This window comes from Punica granatum, chromosome 6 (assembly GCF_007655135.1).
Source record: "Punica granatum isolate Tunisia-2019 chromosome 6, ASM765513v2, whole genome shotgun sequence".
Taxonomy (NCBI): Eukaryota; Viridiplantae; Streptophyta; class Magnoliopsida; order Myrtales; family Lythraceae; genus Punica; species Punica granatum.
Window position 1 is genome coordinate 17,399,141 of NC_045132.1, and position 17,533 is coordinate 17,416,673.

The 17,533-nt window shown below is 37.5% G+C and overlaps 1 protein-coding gene and 1 pseudogene across 3 annotated transcripts; one reads left to right on the plus strand and one right to left on the minus strand.

The window, feature by feature from the left end:
- The first annotated feature begins 9,630 nt into the window (after positions 1 to 9,630).
- LOC116212206 lies at positions 9,631 to 10,825 on the plus strand (annotated as a pseudogene).
- Positions 10,826 to 10,866: 41 nt separating this feature from the next.
- LOC116211184 (protein DEHYDRATION-INDUCED 19 homolog 2-like) lies at positions 10,867 to 15,624 on the minus strand. 3 transcript variants are annotated; one of them, XR_004157626.1, is made up of 6 exons: positions 15,258 to 15,624; positions 15,004 to 15,155; positions 14,046 to 14,123; positions 13,680 to 13,918; positions 12,087 to 12,336; positions 10,867 to 11,841 (listed from the first exon to the last, which is right to left on the minus strand). XR_004157626.1 is itself a non-coding variant. In XM_031545437.1 (5 exons), the coding sequence occupies exons 1-5, from the start codon at positions 15,322 to 15,324 to the stop codon at positions 12,222 to 12,224; spliced, it is 651 nt and encodes a 216-aa protein (XP_031401297.1). In that variant the 5' UTR covers positions 15,325 to 15,624; the 3' UTR covers positions 11,899 to 12,221. The 3 variants fall into 3 exon arrangements, 2 of the variants coding, with proteins under 2 accessions (XP_031401297.1, XP_031401298.1); XM_031545437.1 differs by lacking the exon at positions 10,867 to 11,841 and having other exon boundaries at positions 11,899 to 12,336; XM_031545438.1 differs by lacking the exon at positions 10,867 to 11,841 and having other exon boundaries at positions 11,899 to 12,336; positions 15,004 to 15,152; positions 15,258 to 15,623.
- Positions 15,625 to 17,533: the final 1,909 nt, after the last annotated feature.

Consider the following 17,533-nt stretch of genomic DNA (forward strand, 5'->3'; position numbering starts at 1 on the left):
GATAGTTCCCTTTATATGTTCAAGGGGTGGGTGCCGATATTGGGAAACTGCTGCTTGGCCCAAATTTATCTATAAAACTTCTCTAATTACATTACGAGAGCTCTTGACATCTTCCCTTTCAATCCTTTGCTGTCTGACTTTCAAATTATCTGTATATTTTCTACCCTATGGTTGCTTTAGTCACCTGTTCGTTCTTCGCCTCTCTTTGTTTAAATTATTATTCCTGAATGCGGTTGATAATATCATTCTCTGAGAGGTCTTCTTCCGAGAACAAATGCAACAACGTTCTTCTTCTTTGGTATATTTGCAGATCCTTCGTTCTTGTTCTGATATGATGTTATAAACAGCGGATGCTTTCCATCTTCGGAGGAAGGATTTGTAGTTAAGACCATTTGATTTTACGCCAAAAAGGTTAGTGTTCGCCTCCAATCAACTGCGCTGAAAGTATATGCTGTTGCATCCATCCATTGATTAGCACTGGTGTCCCCTTCTGCCCGTCCGATGTTTACCTGATTAGCCATTGCTCTACTTTCAAAGTTTTGTGCCCCTTTATATGTATGTGTATATATGTATTTATACAACTATCGGTTTGGATGAGTGATTTGCTTTTCGAAACGAAATCAGACCATGCTAAAATATCTGTACTTATAAGGCCACATTCTAGCTTTTCTCCGTCCTGATGCTGTCTTTCCCGAAGAAGAGGCTCTGAATATGGTTGAACTCTGCTTTAAAACGACTCTTCTGGAATGTATATTTTGGCTTCTGTACTGAAATTTGCATAGGGCCTTTCAGTAGAATGTTTGCATTCGTGGTTGCAGTGCAATAATTATAATTTATTCTCTATGTATGATGTAAACTCTACAGTGACAATGTTGTGCTTGCATAAAACATAGACCTTTATAGGAACTTATTAGTTATTTCGTACTTTGTGCCTATTGAAAAAAGTTGCTTTTATCAATTATTTCTCCTTTTACTCTTTAAAGTTGAAGCATCAAAGAGTATCTGTTGGCGATATTCCTTATTTGATGGATTGTTCAGGTCATGGGGATGCATAGGCTGATTATGTCAAGCAAACCCTTCCAGTGATGTAATCAGGAAACCAAAATGTACCTCTGCTACCAGATCAGCTGTAGGTTAGTGGTTGCTTAGAGTTAACTAATTGTCTAATTACATTCTCAAAGAGACTGATTTAGTAGGTGTTTAATTAGATAGAGAATGATTTATTAGGTGTTTAATTAGATCATATGCTGAGTATTTATTTCCTTTTAAAATTTTCATCTTTAATGCGGCTAATGCATTTTAACAAAATCAAGATGTCGGTTCTACTGCTTCCATGGGAATCCTTGTTGGCGACCGTTTACTCGTTTCAAATCTGGGGATTCTCGAGCAGTAATATACAGGGAAAGAAAAAGGTGAGACTTAATGATGCGAACTCTCACTTTCCTTCGGTAACTACTAAGCGCTTCTTCTTATTTTAAATCTAATTTCTCCTTACAGTAGCTACATGTTATTTTGAAGAACTCTACCCTTTGTTGCTTTCTCTTCCATGGTATAGTTTTTTTCGCTTAGTTGTTGCAAACTAGAAACATTAAATGGCCTTTTGTTGCACTTATCCACTATGATGCTTGTTATATTAAAAACAAAAAAAGAGTCTTGCAGGATGCTTTTGATGACGAATCGAGCAGCTTTCAAAAGGCAAAATCATTGTGAAATCTTTAGATGCCTTGAGTTGCAAGTACCTAACTATGTCAAATCTGCATTCATTTTGCTCGTGCATGAGCAACATACCTATGAATCCATAATTCTACCACTCTTTCTTGGAATCTTATGGAGATGGAACTAGACCATTCTATATTTTGTTCTACATAAGAAACCACTTCATAATTCCATTGCAACCTTCTTTCTGCTTTGCGATTGACTTAAAATGATGCTATCAATTCCCATTCTATCAATCCGCTGTCTCCATTAATCACTAAAAATGCGAAATGCCTTTTCTCTTCCACTGAGGTGCACCCTTGAAGTTTTCTTATATATGGGAAATTACTGAACACCTATTATGAGTGATCTGATACTTGGAGTGGTTTTGTTCAAATTTGGGTGTTGTGCCCCCTTTTGCAAGACTAATAAAATGAAAAGGAGTACTGCTTACTTTCCTCCCAAACTATTGTCACTACCTAACATCTATGCCTTCTCTTTGGTCAGCCTGGCTATCTCTGCTGTGAGATCATCCTTCTTGACAGAAAGGGCAGTCCAATAGCATTAATTTTTCATCCCAGTAAGGTAGCTCAGCATAGAGAAGATCAACCTTACTCTGAAGTATCATTCTTGCATTTCGCCTCTGCCAGTCTACCCATTTGAAACATGTCGCAGAACTAATAATGTATATTGGAATTCTTTCTCTGCAGTTCATCGAGCTGACCTTACTGGAATGCTTTTTTTTTTTTTCTCGACAAGAACTTCTGTATGCGAATATCCATAGAAACAAAAGTTGGTAGTTGGAGGAATTATTAGGATTACTATCTGATGTTCAGATCTTATATTTGGTCCTCTATAATATCTGGTGCTTCCATATTTTCCTACTGCACGTTTGTGAAAGCACATGCTCCGTTTCACCGTAAATACATTGTCTGCTTTTGTGTTTTCTAATAAGAAACTTCCTGTCTTACTCCGTTTCACTGTAAATACATTTTTATGATTGATCATGCATTTACCATTTTGCCATCCATATATGTCAAGTGATTTGGATCCATCCATCGATTACAGCGGAAAGGAAGTGATGTGCCAGGCGTGAAACAATAAGCAAAGTCCATGCTGCTGTCCTGATCTTTAAATGGGATCCAAGTTGATTAAATTGGTGTTTGTGGCAGTGCAGGATGCAAGAGACTTCAACTGACTCCCTTAAAAAACTCGATCCTATATTCTAAGGAACCTCAGGATAAAATTTTGGGGCATTTTAATTATTGATATTATAGTTTTTTTTTCCAATTTTATAGAATGGTTTGAGGCTGGTAACTTCGACGTAGATTTTCTTCCTCGTCTAGAAAGTGCCTCTAATGGCTTGTCATTCCTGCTGAGCTACCTGTTGATATCATGCCTATTTTCAGTCTAAAGCAGGAACATCGCCAGGATTTAAGACTCCAAAACCAAATGAAATTGATGAGGCAGTAGGCAGGACAAACTTGAGTATATAGATAAAGCCTATGCTGGTTTTGATTGGATCAATCTGATAAAAAATGATGTGAGGTGCAAGCAAACCTCAAGGATAGTGGCCAATTCTTGTTTTCTTCTTCCCCTCTTTTGTTTTGTTTTGTTTTTTTTTTTTTTGTTTTGGTAACTGAACAACAAAAGATCTTAATAGGTTTGTACATTTACCGGTGCACGCCAATGATAGCAAGAAAAATCCCTTCTCTAAGAGTTGGTTTTCAATTAAGACATCCCACTTGTGGCTATTTTACATGCCATATTTTTGTTACGTGAGGTATTGTTTTCACAGTGGTCATATTTTACCTGGAAATCTGCAAAGACGAGAGAATGACATTCAACTGGTGAGCCAACTTTTGAGCTAGATCTTGGAAACGCATTTCCGATGTCTATGAGGATGAGCTTGAATTTGAATCTTAACCGAAATCGGGCTATACCTTTGCTGATTTCTGTATTGAGGGACGTCTTGAAGTGAATTCATTGTTCAGTGACAATATATTAGATTTATTGGACCAATTGCAACGTTGCCTTATAAATAAGATATAATAGTTTTGTTTCAATATATGTTATGACTTAGTAATACACGTACTATTTCACTAGTATATATAAATACATTTATATTATATATAAAACATATGTTAATACATATTTATTTTAATACTAATATTTATGTGATTAGGTATATTAAATTTTTATCTTAAACAAAAAGTGCAAGATTATCGAATGTTATATAGATAATAAGACCTTCCAAATCCAAAAAAATACTTTGTTATGTTGATATCTTATAGAAAATATTCCTTTTATTCATGAAATTCAAATATTCACAATTTATTAAATTAAACATTGTGTAATCAATAATATCTTATCTGAAAGTTAGAAAACATTATGTTTTACTCTAATTTTTTTAAAAAAATATCTTTTTAAGATTTAAAACTAGTTTTTATTAAAAATTATCATAAAAATTTTAAAACTCAAAATGGAGAAAATTGGATTTTATCCTACCATATCTTTTAAAATTTTAAAAACATCATTTTTGTTAAAAGATTAATATAAAAGAATAAGAAAACTAAAAAATTTGAGAAAATTTCATTCAACAATCCAGGAGTTCTAAGGACATATGGGCGGACCCACTACATCTCTGCTTTATATTATACTAATCGTGGAGCCCATATGTTGCATGGGATTAAACATGATATTTTTTCCACTAATTTTATTATATAAAATACGCATTGTTGTTGAAAATAGTAATTTGCAATCAATAACAATATATTATTAGCCATATAATACTAGTGGTAATTTAATTTCACGAATAGGATAAGAAAAAATAACATAGTAGAAGCTAACTCGATATATGTTTTGAAAAATCCAATATTTTCATGATTATAAATTAAAATTAATATATGGTATTATATTGTGTCTTATATTAATAGTTAACCACATACACAAAATTAGAGAATCCTAAAAATTCTATAAAAGTTTATGTAGGAGAAAAAACAAAAAGTTGAAGAACTCACCTTTGAAAGTCTAACTTTTAGACGTACTAATATAAACTCAAGTGCGTGTGAAAAATTGAAGAGCTATAGTGGTATTGGTAGCAATATTTTTAAGAAAATATAACATATCATATCTAAGAAAATTTGATCCAATTTATTCTTTGAAAAGCAAATATGATCTTACGTAATTTGTTTTATCTAGATCTTTTCATAAAATCTTACATCTTGCATCTTTGACTATTATTTGAGTAAAAGTTCAATTTTGTAATTACCACCTTATTGATCGAATGTGTTTGAAAAATCGAAAGTACCCCTTTTTCTAGTATTTATAATTTAAAAAATTCAAAATCTGAGAAAAATAATGATCGATTCTATCAATCTATACCTATATGTTTAAAAAATAAAAAAAATTGTTTTTTCTAAAAAAGGCTCAAAACTTGAGAAAATAATTGACCGATCCCATAATCTATATTTATTGTCCGATCCTAGGCTCAAAACTCAAGAAAAAATCAAATTCGTTTTCTAAAAAACTCAAAAGATTGAGAAAATAATAACCGGTCTCACAATTCTATATTTATATGTTTTAAAAATTTTAAAACAAAAAAATCAAACATATTTTTTTCAAAGAAAACTAAAAACATCGAGAAAATGATAAATGGTCCCACAAATCTATATCTACATATTTTTGAAAAGTTAAAAATTTGCTCTTTTTTTTAACTAAAAAAATCGAGAAAATTTCATTCATAAATGGAGTATTGTTAGGCCATCTGACCAGATCCATCTTTATCCTGCTTCCTTATAGATAAAGATATAGATAGATGAGGACTCAAGTTTGCGCTTTCTCTTTATTATAATAACGGTTTACATCATTAACTTAGAGCTGATACGCTATCGGAATAATATCCGTAAATAATTAGATGACCTAACAACATGAGGAGGATATATATGATGATAGCGGAGTACGATCATTGTATGCCCTTCGTACTTGAAGGAGTCCTTACAATAAAGATAGACAGAAAGCGCAAAAACTACGGAGTTTCACAGCCTATAATTAGTTTCTTTTTTAAGGTACTATTCCCTGAATGAATAATTTTCGTACCTTAGTCGACAGTCTTTGAGCTGAACCTGTGCACCATACCTATATCTACAAAGATCAAATAATTTACGCGATATAGTGTCCAAGCATTTCTCACACTCTGAAGATGACAAGGCCCCGTTGCAAGCTCCATGTGCATATGCGCTCTCCATCCCCTGCTTTTCAGCATAATAATCGTAACCGTTACTTGGAGCTCCGTATACCACGTCCTCAAGGACAGTATCGAGGCTTCTAGAAAAATAGCCACCGACAATATATGTATCGGGGTTACAAATCGAATACACGACAGTCGTATCCAGACTACCAGTCGCAATGTTAACAAGAAAAAAGAGACCGATAAAGGCGGTGCTAATTTTTTGTGAAGCGATCATGATCGATCGAGTACTGGTGCCCATAAGCTTTGTTCGAGTTGCTGACAATTAATCTCCCTCTGGATTATATTTATATAGGAGTTATTTGCTTGAGTTTCCTCGCCAGCAATTTGTATACATGCTAAATGATTATAAATCATCTCCTTGTAGCTCTCGTCAGTCGTGGTCATTGTAAATGCTCCAAATATATATTTTATATTATTTTTCGGGATGTATCTTGGTTTCCGGAAGTTCAACGGGCCTCAGCTAATCTAGTTCGAGCCAGATCAGCCCACTAATACGTAAAACTCTCACAATTTAGATTTTCTCTATTCACAAGACTCGAACCCAAAACCTTAAATTTATTTAAGAAAAACGAACGTCAAACCGCTTGAATCACATTTTATATTATTTTTCACTGAAAAGAAGATTCTCCCAGATCGAATCAAGTAATTGATCCTCGGCCATTTCGAGATTCTTATGCATCATGCTCTACTAAAGAAATTTCAGTTGTTGAAATACAAATGGAGGAAGTCCCGCCAATGAGATTCAAATCTAGCTAGAATCACTTCATATCGTATTAACGTTTGTAAAATTGAAATTTCTCTATAATGATCCGTTTATCAAATAGAATATATGGTATCTTCAAAAAAAAAATACATAAATTAAAATTCGTTCAAATGTAACTTTTAACTTTTTTTTTTGTCTCAATGGAGGCTCATGGCCCAAGACAATAAAAAAAATTTAATAGCTAATTAAAGGGGTACATGTAGTTCCACAATGAGTATTAAACAAGTAACCTAATGGTTGACAGGCAAAGATGTACACTATTTCGCTACACCCATTTCTCAACTTGTTTAACTTAGATGAATATATAAAAGTTAAAATAAATTATTTAAAATAACAAATATATGTAAGATGAAGGACGGAGAAGAGAAAGTGAAGAAAGATTCAGGCTCTAATATATCTTATTTTCTTGGAGTCCCTTAGAGTTAATAATAAGAGTTCTTTTTAGAAATAATACAGGATTATTTCGTAATTCACTCAAGTCAGACTTTTCTTTTATATTATAGATATTTAGATACATTCTATAACCATATCTGATATTAACAAGTACAGAACTCAAGAGATTGTTTCTCGACTTCTCATGATTTTACTTTTACCCATTTTCATCATTCTTAATAAATTGATTAATGCTAAAGGTTCGTCTTGAACCACTGTCGCGGTCATTCTTAGATACTAACTTATACATAATAAATTTTAATCTATTTCATATATATATAATAATTTAACTCAACTGTATCTCTCAAAATAAAGTATCACATAATAATAGTGATAAGTTGCTATTGTAGTTACTAATTCATGAATTCTACGGTGATTGACTTGACAAAATAATTATGGTAATTGACAATATCTTTGTCGTTGAATTTCAATCAATAAATCTCGTACATAAAGCGATGAAATTTGTGTAGAATATCAATCCCATAAACATAAATTTTATCTATTATTTTTGTCTATGCACGTAAAAAATCGGAATGTTGTTGCACGTATAATTGAGGAGCATTCGGGCTCATTCCTTTGTACTCGACCATTACCAGAAAATAAAGCATCCGACCACTCTCATTTTCTCTCGTTTTCGAATGTCTTCTCGACTGGCCTCCTTTTACATGGGGGAGGGTAGCCTTTATATCGGACTTGCATGCAACTACACATGCAAGTGGGCAAATAGCTTTGTGGGCCATCTTTTGCCACTTGCCATATGTCATAACTACTCATATGATCTCATCGGTGATGTAAACAATTCAATAATTCCTTTCTTTTGACAATTACCAATCAATTTTCATTCGAAGATATGTAGAACAAAATTTTATTGCTCTCAAGAATGACTCGATCCCTGCGTTATATTATTTGCAGACCGAGCCGGCCGAGTATAGCAAAAGTTCAACTTTATATTTTTTAAATACAGAAAAGAAAAAAAAAACAGGCAATCTCATTTTTATATGACTACATCGTTTGCTCACATTTTTTTTTCCTGCAAGATCAACCTTCATATACTCCTGAATCGCTCGATAGACAATCTGCGCATATTCCAATTGATTCCTGATTCCTGAGGATATCTCTGAAATGAAGAGAATGCGGAGCCTTCACACTCGATTAACAAACTTATTCCAAAAGCTTCTAACTGCATCCCGCTGCCCTTGAGATCGACCTTGAGACTATTAATGTTGCATTTGTGCTGAAATTAAATAGTAATGATGCGTGAGAAAGGGGATGTAGAGCAGTGGCTAACACCCTCGCCTGGTAATCTAGAGGTTTCAGGTTCGATTCTCATCAGTGGGACTACCTGTGCCCCTTTATTTAGATTTCCTTTTCATTTCCTTGTACTAGGTCATGAGCCTCCTATTGTAACCGAAAAAGAAATAGTAATGATGTGTTTGTTATGGACCTCGAGACTATTAATGTATGTGTTTTAGCAGGGAGAGGAAGGATATATCAGAGAGAAATGGCCCTAAAATGCGAGATAGCGGGTCGATATATGGGACACTATCGATTGCTCCAGTAGTTGATAATTAAGTCATTCAACCACAAGCCAAGGATATTGAAATGGTGCATCCTCATTGCACTCTCCTGCTAATATATATGTATTGATTGATGAGGACTCAAGTTTGCGCTGTCTTTATTATGATAAAGGCATATCTGATAAGTAAAGGCATACCGGAAGCCACGGTAAACTTGATAGAATGAAAAGGTGAAACAATAATATATAGTCATCTGAATGAGAAAATTTTAAATGGTTTTTCTCATAGTGACGGGTAAGAAAGAGTTAATAAAATTCTCTCACTATACAAATTTATGATCCACTACCTATGTACTTGTAAGTTCATTCATTTATTCGTTTGTTGTTATTTCTTCGTACCATGTGGCGGAATCACCGAAGAAGGGAGAGAGCTCAAATTCCATGAACAGATTAATTGAGAGTTCACATACCATGTGGCGGAATCGTCGATTGATTGATACTAATTAATTCAAGACTTTCCAAGTCTTCATAAAGCAAATGGCCATTCTCTCTCTCACTGGGCTAGTGGGCTTTGACATGATCCAGTAGATGTATGACACAAAGAAAATGAGAATAACAATATCCAAGCCCGCGACAGCGGTAACACCATCAAGGTTAGGGTGGTCCTAGGTTACGGTTTGGCTCCGCCTCCGGATAGAGGGCAGCGCACACCTTAACCCGGAAATCCAATATGTGCACGTTGTTTATGGCAAGGACAAGATATTCAATTTCTGAAGATTAGCTTGTTCTACTTTATGGAGCAAGTACGGGGCAAGGTCACTGTTTGTTGGGACTACCGACATCCCAAGTGTTCGGGTGGGGGATAATGCTCTCAAGCATTCCATTGCTGGCAGCATGTAATAAGAAGAGAGCTCAACTGATTCATCTTTGCAGCGACACAGTTTCCTTGCTTTTTTTCTATAGTATATAAACATGGGCCTTGATGCTCGGACAACCAATGATCGTCTAAGGACGGTTTGGACTTCCAAGATGGACTGGTACTTCATTGATTTAATGCTGGAGCAGGTTAGCAGAGGGAACCGAATTGATGACAACTCGTTCGCAAGCGAGCCTGGAAGCACATGGTAATGCTGCTCAACGCGAAATTTCAGATCGAACTACAAGAAGGACGTCTTTAAGAACCGCTACATGTTGCTGAGGAACCTCTACCAGGGTATCAGGAGCCTCCTGGACCAGACTGGTTTCTACTGGGACGAGACCCGAGAGATAGTGACCACTGAAAATGATGTCTATGATGAGTATATCAAGGTTTTCGTGAATCAGTCTCAACGATGATAGCATTGTTATTATCTTCTCTTTAATCTTCATAGACTGTTGACATATATCGTGCACGCTCATACAGAATCAAGAGCATTCCATACTACAGTGATTTATGCTTGATTTATGGAAATTCATCGTGTAAACAGAAAGGTTGGTTTCGCTCCCTTTTTTTCTGTTTATGTCGAGTAACTTCAGTAGGTATAAGGGAAAGGAGATCATCTGTTACTGTCTCGCTGAGAGATACGTTGATGGCTTCAGTTTAAAAATTGAAACAGCTAATGTGGAATCGGAGTTGTCACATTCGTTGGTTGCTGAAATAGTCACATGCCTGAGTGTCGACATTGATGGCATCACAGATGGGAGATGGGAACGTGGACTCGCTACATGATATCACGATTGATGAGGACTCCACTATTTCTGTTCCTAACGGAGTCTCTGGGCCTCCACCGAATGTGATGATGCGAGCCAGCAAAGGAGTTCGTACCCGGACTTACGGGGAGCCTCCGATGGACGGGTACTTTATTGACCTTATGCTGGACAATGTGCGAAGAGGCAACCGGGTTGATGGCGTTTTCGTAAAACAGGCATGGAGCGAGATGATTGGCTCGTTGCTTGATGCAAAGTTCGGGTTCGGCTATGAGGTGGATGTCCTGGAAAACCGATACAAGACCCTGAGGCAGCAGTATTATGTGATAGAAGGAATTTCCGAGAACTGGACGGGTTCTTGGGGGATGATTCTTGGCAGATGGTGATTGCTGACGATTATGTTTTGCAGGACTATATCAAGGTAGACTCATCAGCTTCAATTGTGCCGTCTAGACTGCTGCTGCTGCTGATGTTTCGATAGACAGTTTGAGCAAAAAGAGATATACACTTGAACAAAGGACATTCCGAAACCTTCTTTTTTTCCTCCCGGCTTGTCCTGCTCGTAATTTGCTGAGTACATTGGATTTAACGCGGTTTGCCGATATAACATGTTAAGTTTTAAGCAGCAAGCCTAGAATGGCTACCTGCAGGCACACACAGATGAACGGCAGTTCATGACCCGGCCTGTTCCTTACTACAAGGACCTGTGCATGATATGATGTGACCTGAGCACTAATGATCAAGAACTCCGTTCAGCCCGAAATGCAGACGATGAACCACCAGCCGAAGATCAACAGGCATCAAAGGGGTCTCAATCACCTTATCCATCAAATACAAGCGAGGAACAAGAAGGGGCAGCTCAGAAGTCAGAAATAAAACACGCCCCAAGAAAGCGTGCAATGGACCACAATCAACAAACGCAAGCGAAAAGGCTCAACGGAACGGTGACTTCAGTTACGTATTCATTGGATGCAAGGAAAGAGGACGATTGAACCACACTAGATCCCAATTGAGAATGTAATCGAGGTTGTGAAGGAGCTGCCGCTTATGGACGATGAGCTTATCCTGGATGCATGCGACTTCCTAGAGTATCAGAAAGAGGACAAAGACGTCCTTGGCTTTGGACATTAAGCTACGAATGAAGTGATTAACACGAAAGCTTTGCTCCGACTTGTAAATGTACATTTCGCTCCACTTTTGCAGACCAATGTTTACGCTTTACATGGTCGTTCGAAGAAATGAGACCGAGTCTCCATAAAGAAGGGTCTACTTTTCGCATGACAATATCATTTGGTCTCATGTTTCCCGCAACATCAACCCTCGTAATCCAATACTCTTCACTCGCACGATAAACTGTCTACATAAATTCCAATTGATTCCCGAAGGATATCTCTCAAATGAAGAGGAAAGAGGATAAGGAGCCTTTAAACTCGATTAACAAATTTCTTCCAAGAAACTCCTCACTGCGTTGGCCTGCACTTCATATCGAGCTCAAGTCTACAAATGTTGCATTTCCATTTAAGTTAGTTATCTGTGTATGATCACAGTGACATGTAGAACTTCGAATGCTAAAATCGAAGCATGAATCACAGAAAAGTTTAAACAATCTCTGAAGCACGGGTGATTGCAGAAGGAATGGAGATTGAACGTAATAATACAATCTCCATTTATGCACAAACGCCCCCAAAACAATTGTTAGAGACTTAAAACAAAGTATCCTTTGCAGAGAGCTACATAAATACCTTAAAAACACCTGCTGTGCTTTCACCTATAATGGAACATCTCGAGGAACTGCATCCTAAGTACCCGACAGGACGAAGTGCTGAATCTTTTGAGACTTAGAATTAGGAGCAAAGATGAAAACCGCAACCTCTCCCTCAAAAGTCCATGTCAAAGAAGGAAGAGAGAGTCAATGCCTGCGCGAATTCGCATCTTGATCTAGCTTCCTTGTCTGCTGCTTTCTCCTCCAATGTAGGAGATGGGTGAACAGACCTGAATATGAAGAGTAAGATTCAGTGCCCTGATGAGTACAAGCAACTAATAATTTCTCACAAGAAAGAGAAATTAGTAATAGAAGAAAAACGGAAAATTCTAGTGTGATGCATTCATTGGAAGGTGACCAGGTAGACTGCTGAAGAACAGTGTAGAAGCTCATAGAGTCCTGACCGTTAAGGCCACAGGATCATGTTCGGTATAAACAATTGAAAAGCAATGGAATCGCCAACATATGAAGGTTTATCTACATCGTTCTATTTCTATACACTTCCATTCCTTCAAAGCAAACATGGCATAGAGTTTTTCATCTTTGCTTCTCTCTAATGGTCTACTCAGGCATGCTCCTTAATAAGGACTGGAAAACAAATGCTTATATGGGTTCTGGAATCATTCTTCTTTTCTCAAAAATATAACAAACCTTACAGGATATCACTGATAAAAGGTCCCGTTTGGTAGGTGGGAATGCAATCAAAGTTCCATCCTTCCTCTCCATCTCCTCATTTTGTGTCACTTATATGAGTTGGAAAGGGCATTCCCTCATGATAACCTTTTTTTCGTCAATTTGATGCAATGTACATTCCCTCGGAAAAGATTTAAGTAGTGGTCATTATCTCATTTCAACTACTACTACTGTAGCTATCATATATTTTCTTCTAACTTCATATATTTATGAATATATACATAACGATATCTTGGTGAGTAAGTCCAATGTTATAATTATATTCTTTCATATTGTCATGTTCAACAAAAAGATCATTATCGATCTCTTAATACCATCGCATTTCATTCCATTCCATCTCATTCCCTAGTAATAAACGAGACCTAACCTCCAACTATCTTTCTCCACTACTTGTTTTCAAGAATGCAAAAATTGAAAATTGAAAATCAACTTCAAAAGAACTAAAAAGTTCTATTTCCTTGTATCCTTGCTGAGAAATATATGCTATTCTCCCAGGTCTCCAAAGCCCCTCCACAAACAATTTCCTCCACAATTACTTCTCTTTCCGTAGACAGAAGGGAAACTCGTCAGAAAGAGAACGAGAAGTACTAAATGTTTATGTAAACAAACAACTGTCAGTGTAAAAAATCAGGCTTTTAGGTTCTCTAAACAATGTACAAACGACATGAGTTAAGACTCTGCAGATACGTAGGCAAGAATACCAGTCCCTTTCTTCCCCTCTGCAAATGTCCAATTTATTTGGCGGTGACATGAGAATGCTATATAGGGTTCGCAAACAACACAAATATGATCAACAACTAAATGAAACGTGAGCTTCAGATAATTTAAACAAATCAACATGCAATAACAAACAAGCACAAAAACATGGAGGACTGCATACCTTTCCACCCCTTCCTCATTAGGGAACTTTTCCAAAGAGGAGACTACTGACGTTGACAAATTCGACTGTACAGTTTCAACCTCATTTGCAGGGGGCACCTCACAAATAAACGATAACAATTTACCGAATGCTGCTTCAGCCTCAGGGGAACTAGTCCGTGAAGATGCACGATATTGTTCCCCATATAAAGAAGAATCTGAATAGCTCTCGGCTTTCACAAGTTTCAGCAATTGTTCCATGTAAAGGTCGAGTTAAGGAATCTCAAAAATATAAATTAAAAGCCAAGCAGAAAATATGAGAGAATGAGAAACCAGAGGGGGTAAAAAATTTGAAACACATAACTGGACCACGTAACATAAAGGATATATCAAGACTGCTCCGATGCCTCGCAATGAGGTGTTCAACCATGTCGGTCCGTATCCTTGCTGCACAAACTGGACATGTCTGCAAGCACAAATATTTGCTTTCATTAATAATGGCATCTAATACAAAAGGAGTGAGGATTAAGAGTAAAGACAGAAGAATCTTCTGCAACAAAAGCAAGGACACATGTATGTCATCAACGAACTTTCATTTGCTATTGACGAACATCAAACTCAGAGAAGCAATGAATTAAATAATACAAAAGAGAAAAAAAAAGTTACCAGAAGTGACACAGGTACTGTGGCCTGTTCTAAAACACTGTAATTAGAAGATAGCAATTCTACGACATCACAATCGGTATATGAAGTTCATTATGATCCCATGTCATTCCCTAAGACCAAGAAGGCCATTACCCCTAATAATTTGTAACAGATTGTCACCTTTCCAGGTTAGCCACAGCTTTTACTCATATAGGGCTTTTGATCAGGAAATTCATCTAATGGGAAACTAGAACCTGATAAGCAACCCAATCAAACCAAAAACTTTCCTTAAAGTTTTCCGTGCTAAATGATTCCCCCCCCCCCGGGCGAGGAAAACCTTCCTAATGGTTTCTCTCCTTCTTTTATCTATATAGATATATAAGTTGTCCAGTGAGAAAAAAACAAGAAGAATAATTCCATACATATGGTCCACCCAAGCTTCCATATTTCATCCAAATAACAGTTGCAAATACAATTCCATAAACTTCCCAAGTAATTATTTCATCATAAGTAACAGGAACAGCAATATGTAAACCACACACACACACACACTTCGCAAAGCTCGAAACCATGCCCCTGCACTTGACAGACGAGAAATATACAGGTACCCAAGAATTTCAAATGCCAGGTTTCCCATCATTTTCCGGAGATAAAACGTCAATTACATCGAAGCAAACATGGATAGGCAAATGAAATCAAACCTCAGAATCATAATCTGATTTGGAAGGATGAGCCTCCCGGATATGGTACTCAACCAATTCGGCATCATCAAAGTCTTCTGAGCAATAAGGGCAGGGATACACCGCCCCATCGTCCTCCATCTCCTCTATCTCCTCCTCCTCCACCTCCTCTGCTACCAACACAAACCCATCTCAATCAATCAACAATTCTCCCGATTTAAGCAAGAAACGGAAATGCCCAGAAAGAAACGCGAAGAGAATAAGAGGACTCTGACCATAGTGAGACTTAAGGGTTCTCCACGACGTTGATGGGTCGTCCAAGCCCCATGTGGTGAAATCCATGAAATCCTTATTGCCAAGATTGAATCGGAGGAGGAAAGGGGAAGCGGAGGTGGAAGTCAAATACACAAAGTCGTGGGGGTTTCTGTTTCACTTCCCCTCTCGGATCTTCTCCTGCGTTTATTGAGGCGGTTCGGGATTGGGAAGATTGAATCGATGCGATTCCTCGATGTGCATATGTGTGTTATATGTATACGCGTGTATATATATGTGTATATCTGGTCGATCAGTCGCCTTCTTTGGGAAGGAGTCTGCTCTCTCTCTCTCTCTCTCTACTCGCAATTTACGAACGAACAACACCACAGACGAAGAACAGGCTTACCTTCTCGACCAAGCTCGGGGTTTAATGACCATTTTACCCTCGGTAAGATGTGGCTTTATGCGACTCGGGAGGGGGTATTTCCGTCCGGGGAGTCTGACCGAAAGTAATGTCGGTCCACGCCAGCCGTCGAAAGTCCATTTCCGCTCTCCTTCGTCGTTCTTTCACGCATCTTTTTCTATTGTTCGTCCACCACGTCATCGTTTTTCCACGGCACGTTGAATTATTAGATCGAATACGCGTACATAATTCTTGCTCGGAGTTGCTCGAACATACCTCCTGACTGGGGAAACATGCCCCGACTCTCATGCCGGAGCGCCGGGGGCGACGTGAAGTGAGTTCAGGTTCGCTGGGCCTGGCCTTTCTAGACAAAAATAATATGGACTTACACTGCCATCGACAGTCGCATCTGTCCTGCACAACTCAGATATAGATGAGGCATTCATGAATTTCTTGGAAAAGGCGTTGCGGCGGACTAACTTTGTATTGAGGAAATGATAACTTAGAACAGACTGATAAACTTCGATCCGATCCAAGTTTAGCCTCGACCTTCCCATGGTTAGATCGAATTGAAAACAACATTTATGGTGCGCTTGGTTTTAGAGTTAAAGTAACTCTTGATTTTGATTGTGGAAAATGACAAATGATTGTGTAATGTGTTGAGTTAAAGTTAAAAGTTAAAGTTAAATTTTTTGCGATTTTAACTGCGAAACCAAACGGAGTATAATAATCCGATCCGAACGTCTGAGTAATTAGGTTGAAAACCCTTTATAGGGGGTCATTTCTTTGGGCCATCTAAAATAGGAGCACCGAAGCAACAATTCCACCCAAGTTTAGGTGTCTGAGGTCCATCAAAGGCTATGGAATTGAATGGGCGTCCACTAACTCATTAATGTCATTTGGGCTCAAACAAGCCATTGTTGCTCTGGACATGCACAGTGCAGGGGATCGAAATCTTCTCGGGACACTTCCCATCTACAACAAACTGACATCCGAGTAGAGATTAGTCTTAACCTAACCACGTCTTACTTACGAAGAATCTTTCCACGAATCACTTCGCAATTTATTTTAATGGATTTCACTTATAATTTGCTACTTTTAACATTTATCTTCCGACAAGATTAGGCCGAATCAAAATGGAGGACATGACTGAACAAGTTACTTAAAAAAGGGTAACGCATAGTCCTGGTATATAAATTATGGTTGGGATGGCCGAAAGGTATGGGTTGCATTACGTGAAGTTAACTTCATAAACTGTTGTGTATGCCCGTTTGAGAGAACAGAAAGACGATTCGATAAACTTATTTGTCTGTGCTCGTCGTCTTTCATGCGCCTGCCATTCTCTCCCTTTACATGTTTACTCGAAGCATATCATCGTGCTATTGCCATTCTATGTCTCGGTGATCTTTTGGTTTAGGCTGACAATCGAGATGCCTCGGCGATTGACCAAAATTCTTCTACTAGCTTAGGAATGAGCCGAACTGTCCACGTTCAAGATGATACAAAGGAACTATTTCGAGCCTGCTGACTCAATCGCCCCTCGATGAATTGTCAAATTAATCTTGTTTTCTATAGCAGCTTTCGACAAGCAATGGAGGAAGTCTATGAACATCTGAAACGACAAAGATGAATGTCTCTTTCGAAAAGAGAAGGGCGCACAGACCCTCTGTATGATTCAGCGCTTATAAGCGCACAAGCATTCACATGTAATTGCGGTAAAGAAATGTCCCTCTTTTCATCTGCATCTTATAAAACAGTACGAAAAAAGAGGCGAAAAGAGAAGAAAGAACAGAAGGGACGTTATCATTCGATTACTGAGCAGCAGTCTTCTTCTACTTCGCATTCCATTACTTCCATTTCAGAGCAACATTATTGGGGTCACATTATTGTTTA

What these genes read in the sequence shown, in the direction of transcription:
- LOC116211184 (XM_031545437.1), bottom strand. Translation starts at nt 15,324, where the DNA reads ATGGATTTCACCACATGGGGCTTGGACGACCCATCAACGTCGTGGAGA. An exon ending in AATCAGATTATGATTCTGAG is followed by an intron (nt 14,124 to 15,003) that starts GTTTGATTTCAT and finishes TTGTGCTTGCAG; the next exon opens with ACATGTCCAGTTTGTGCAGC. An exon ending in GGCATCGGAGCAGTCTTGAT is followed by an intron (nt 13,919 to 14,045) that starts ATATCCTTTATG and finishes CTCGACCTTTAC; the next exon opens with ATGGAACAATTGCTGAAACT.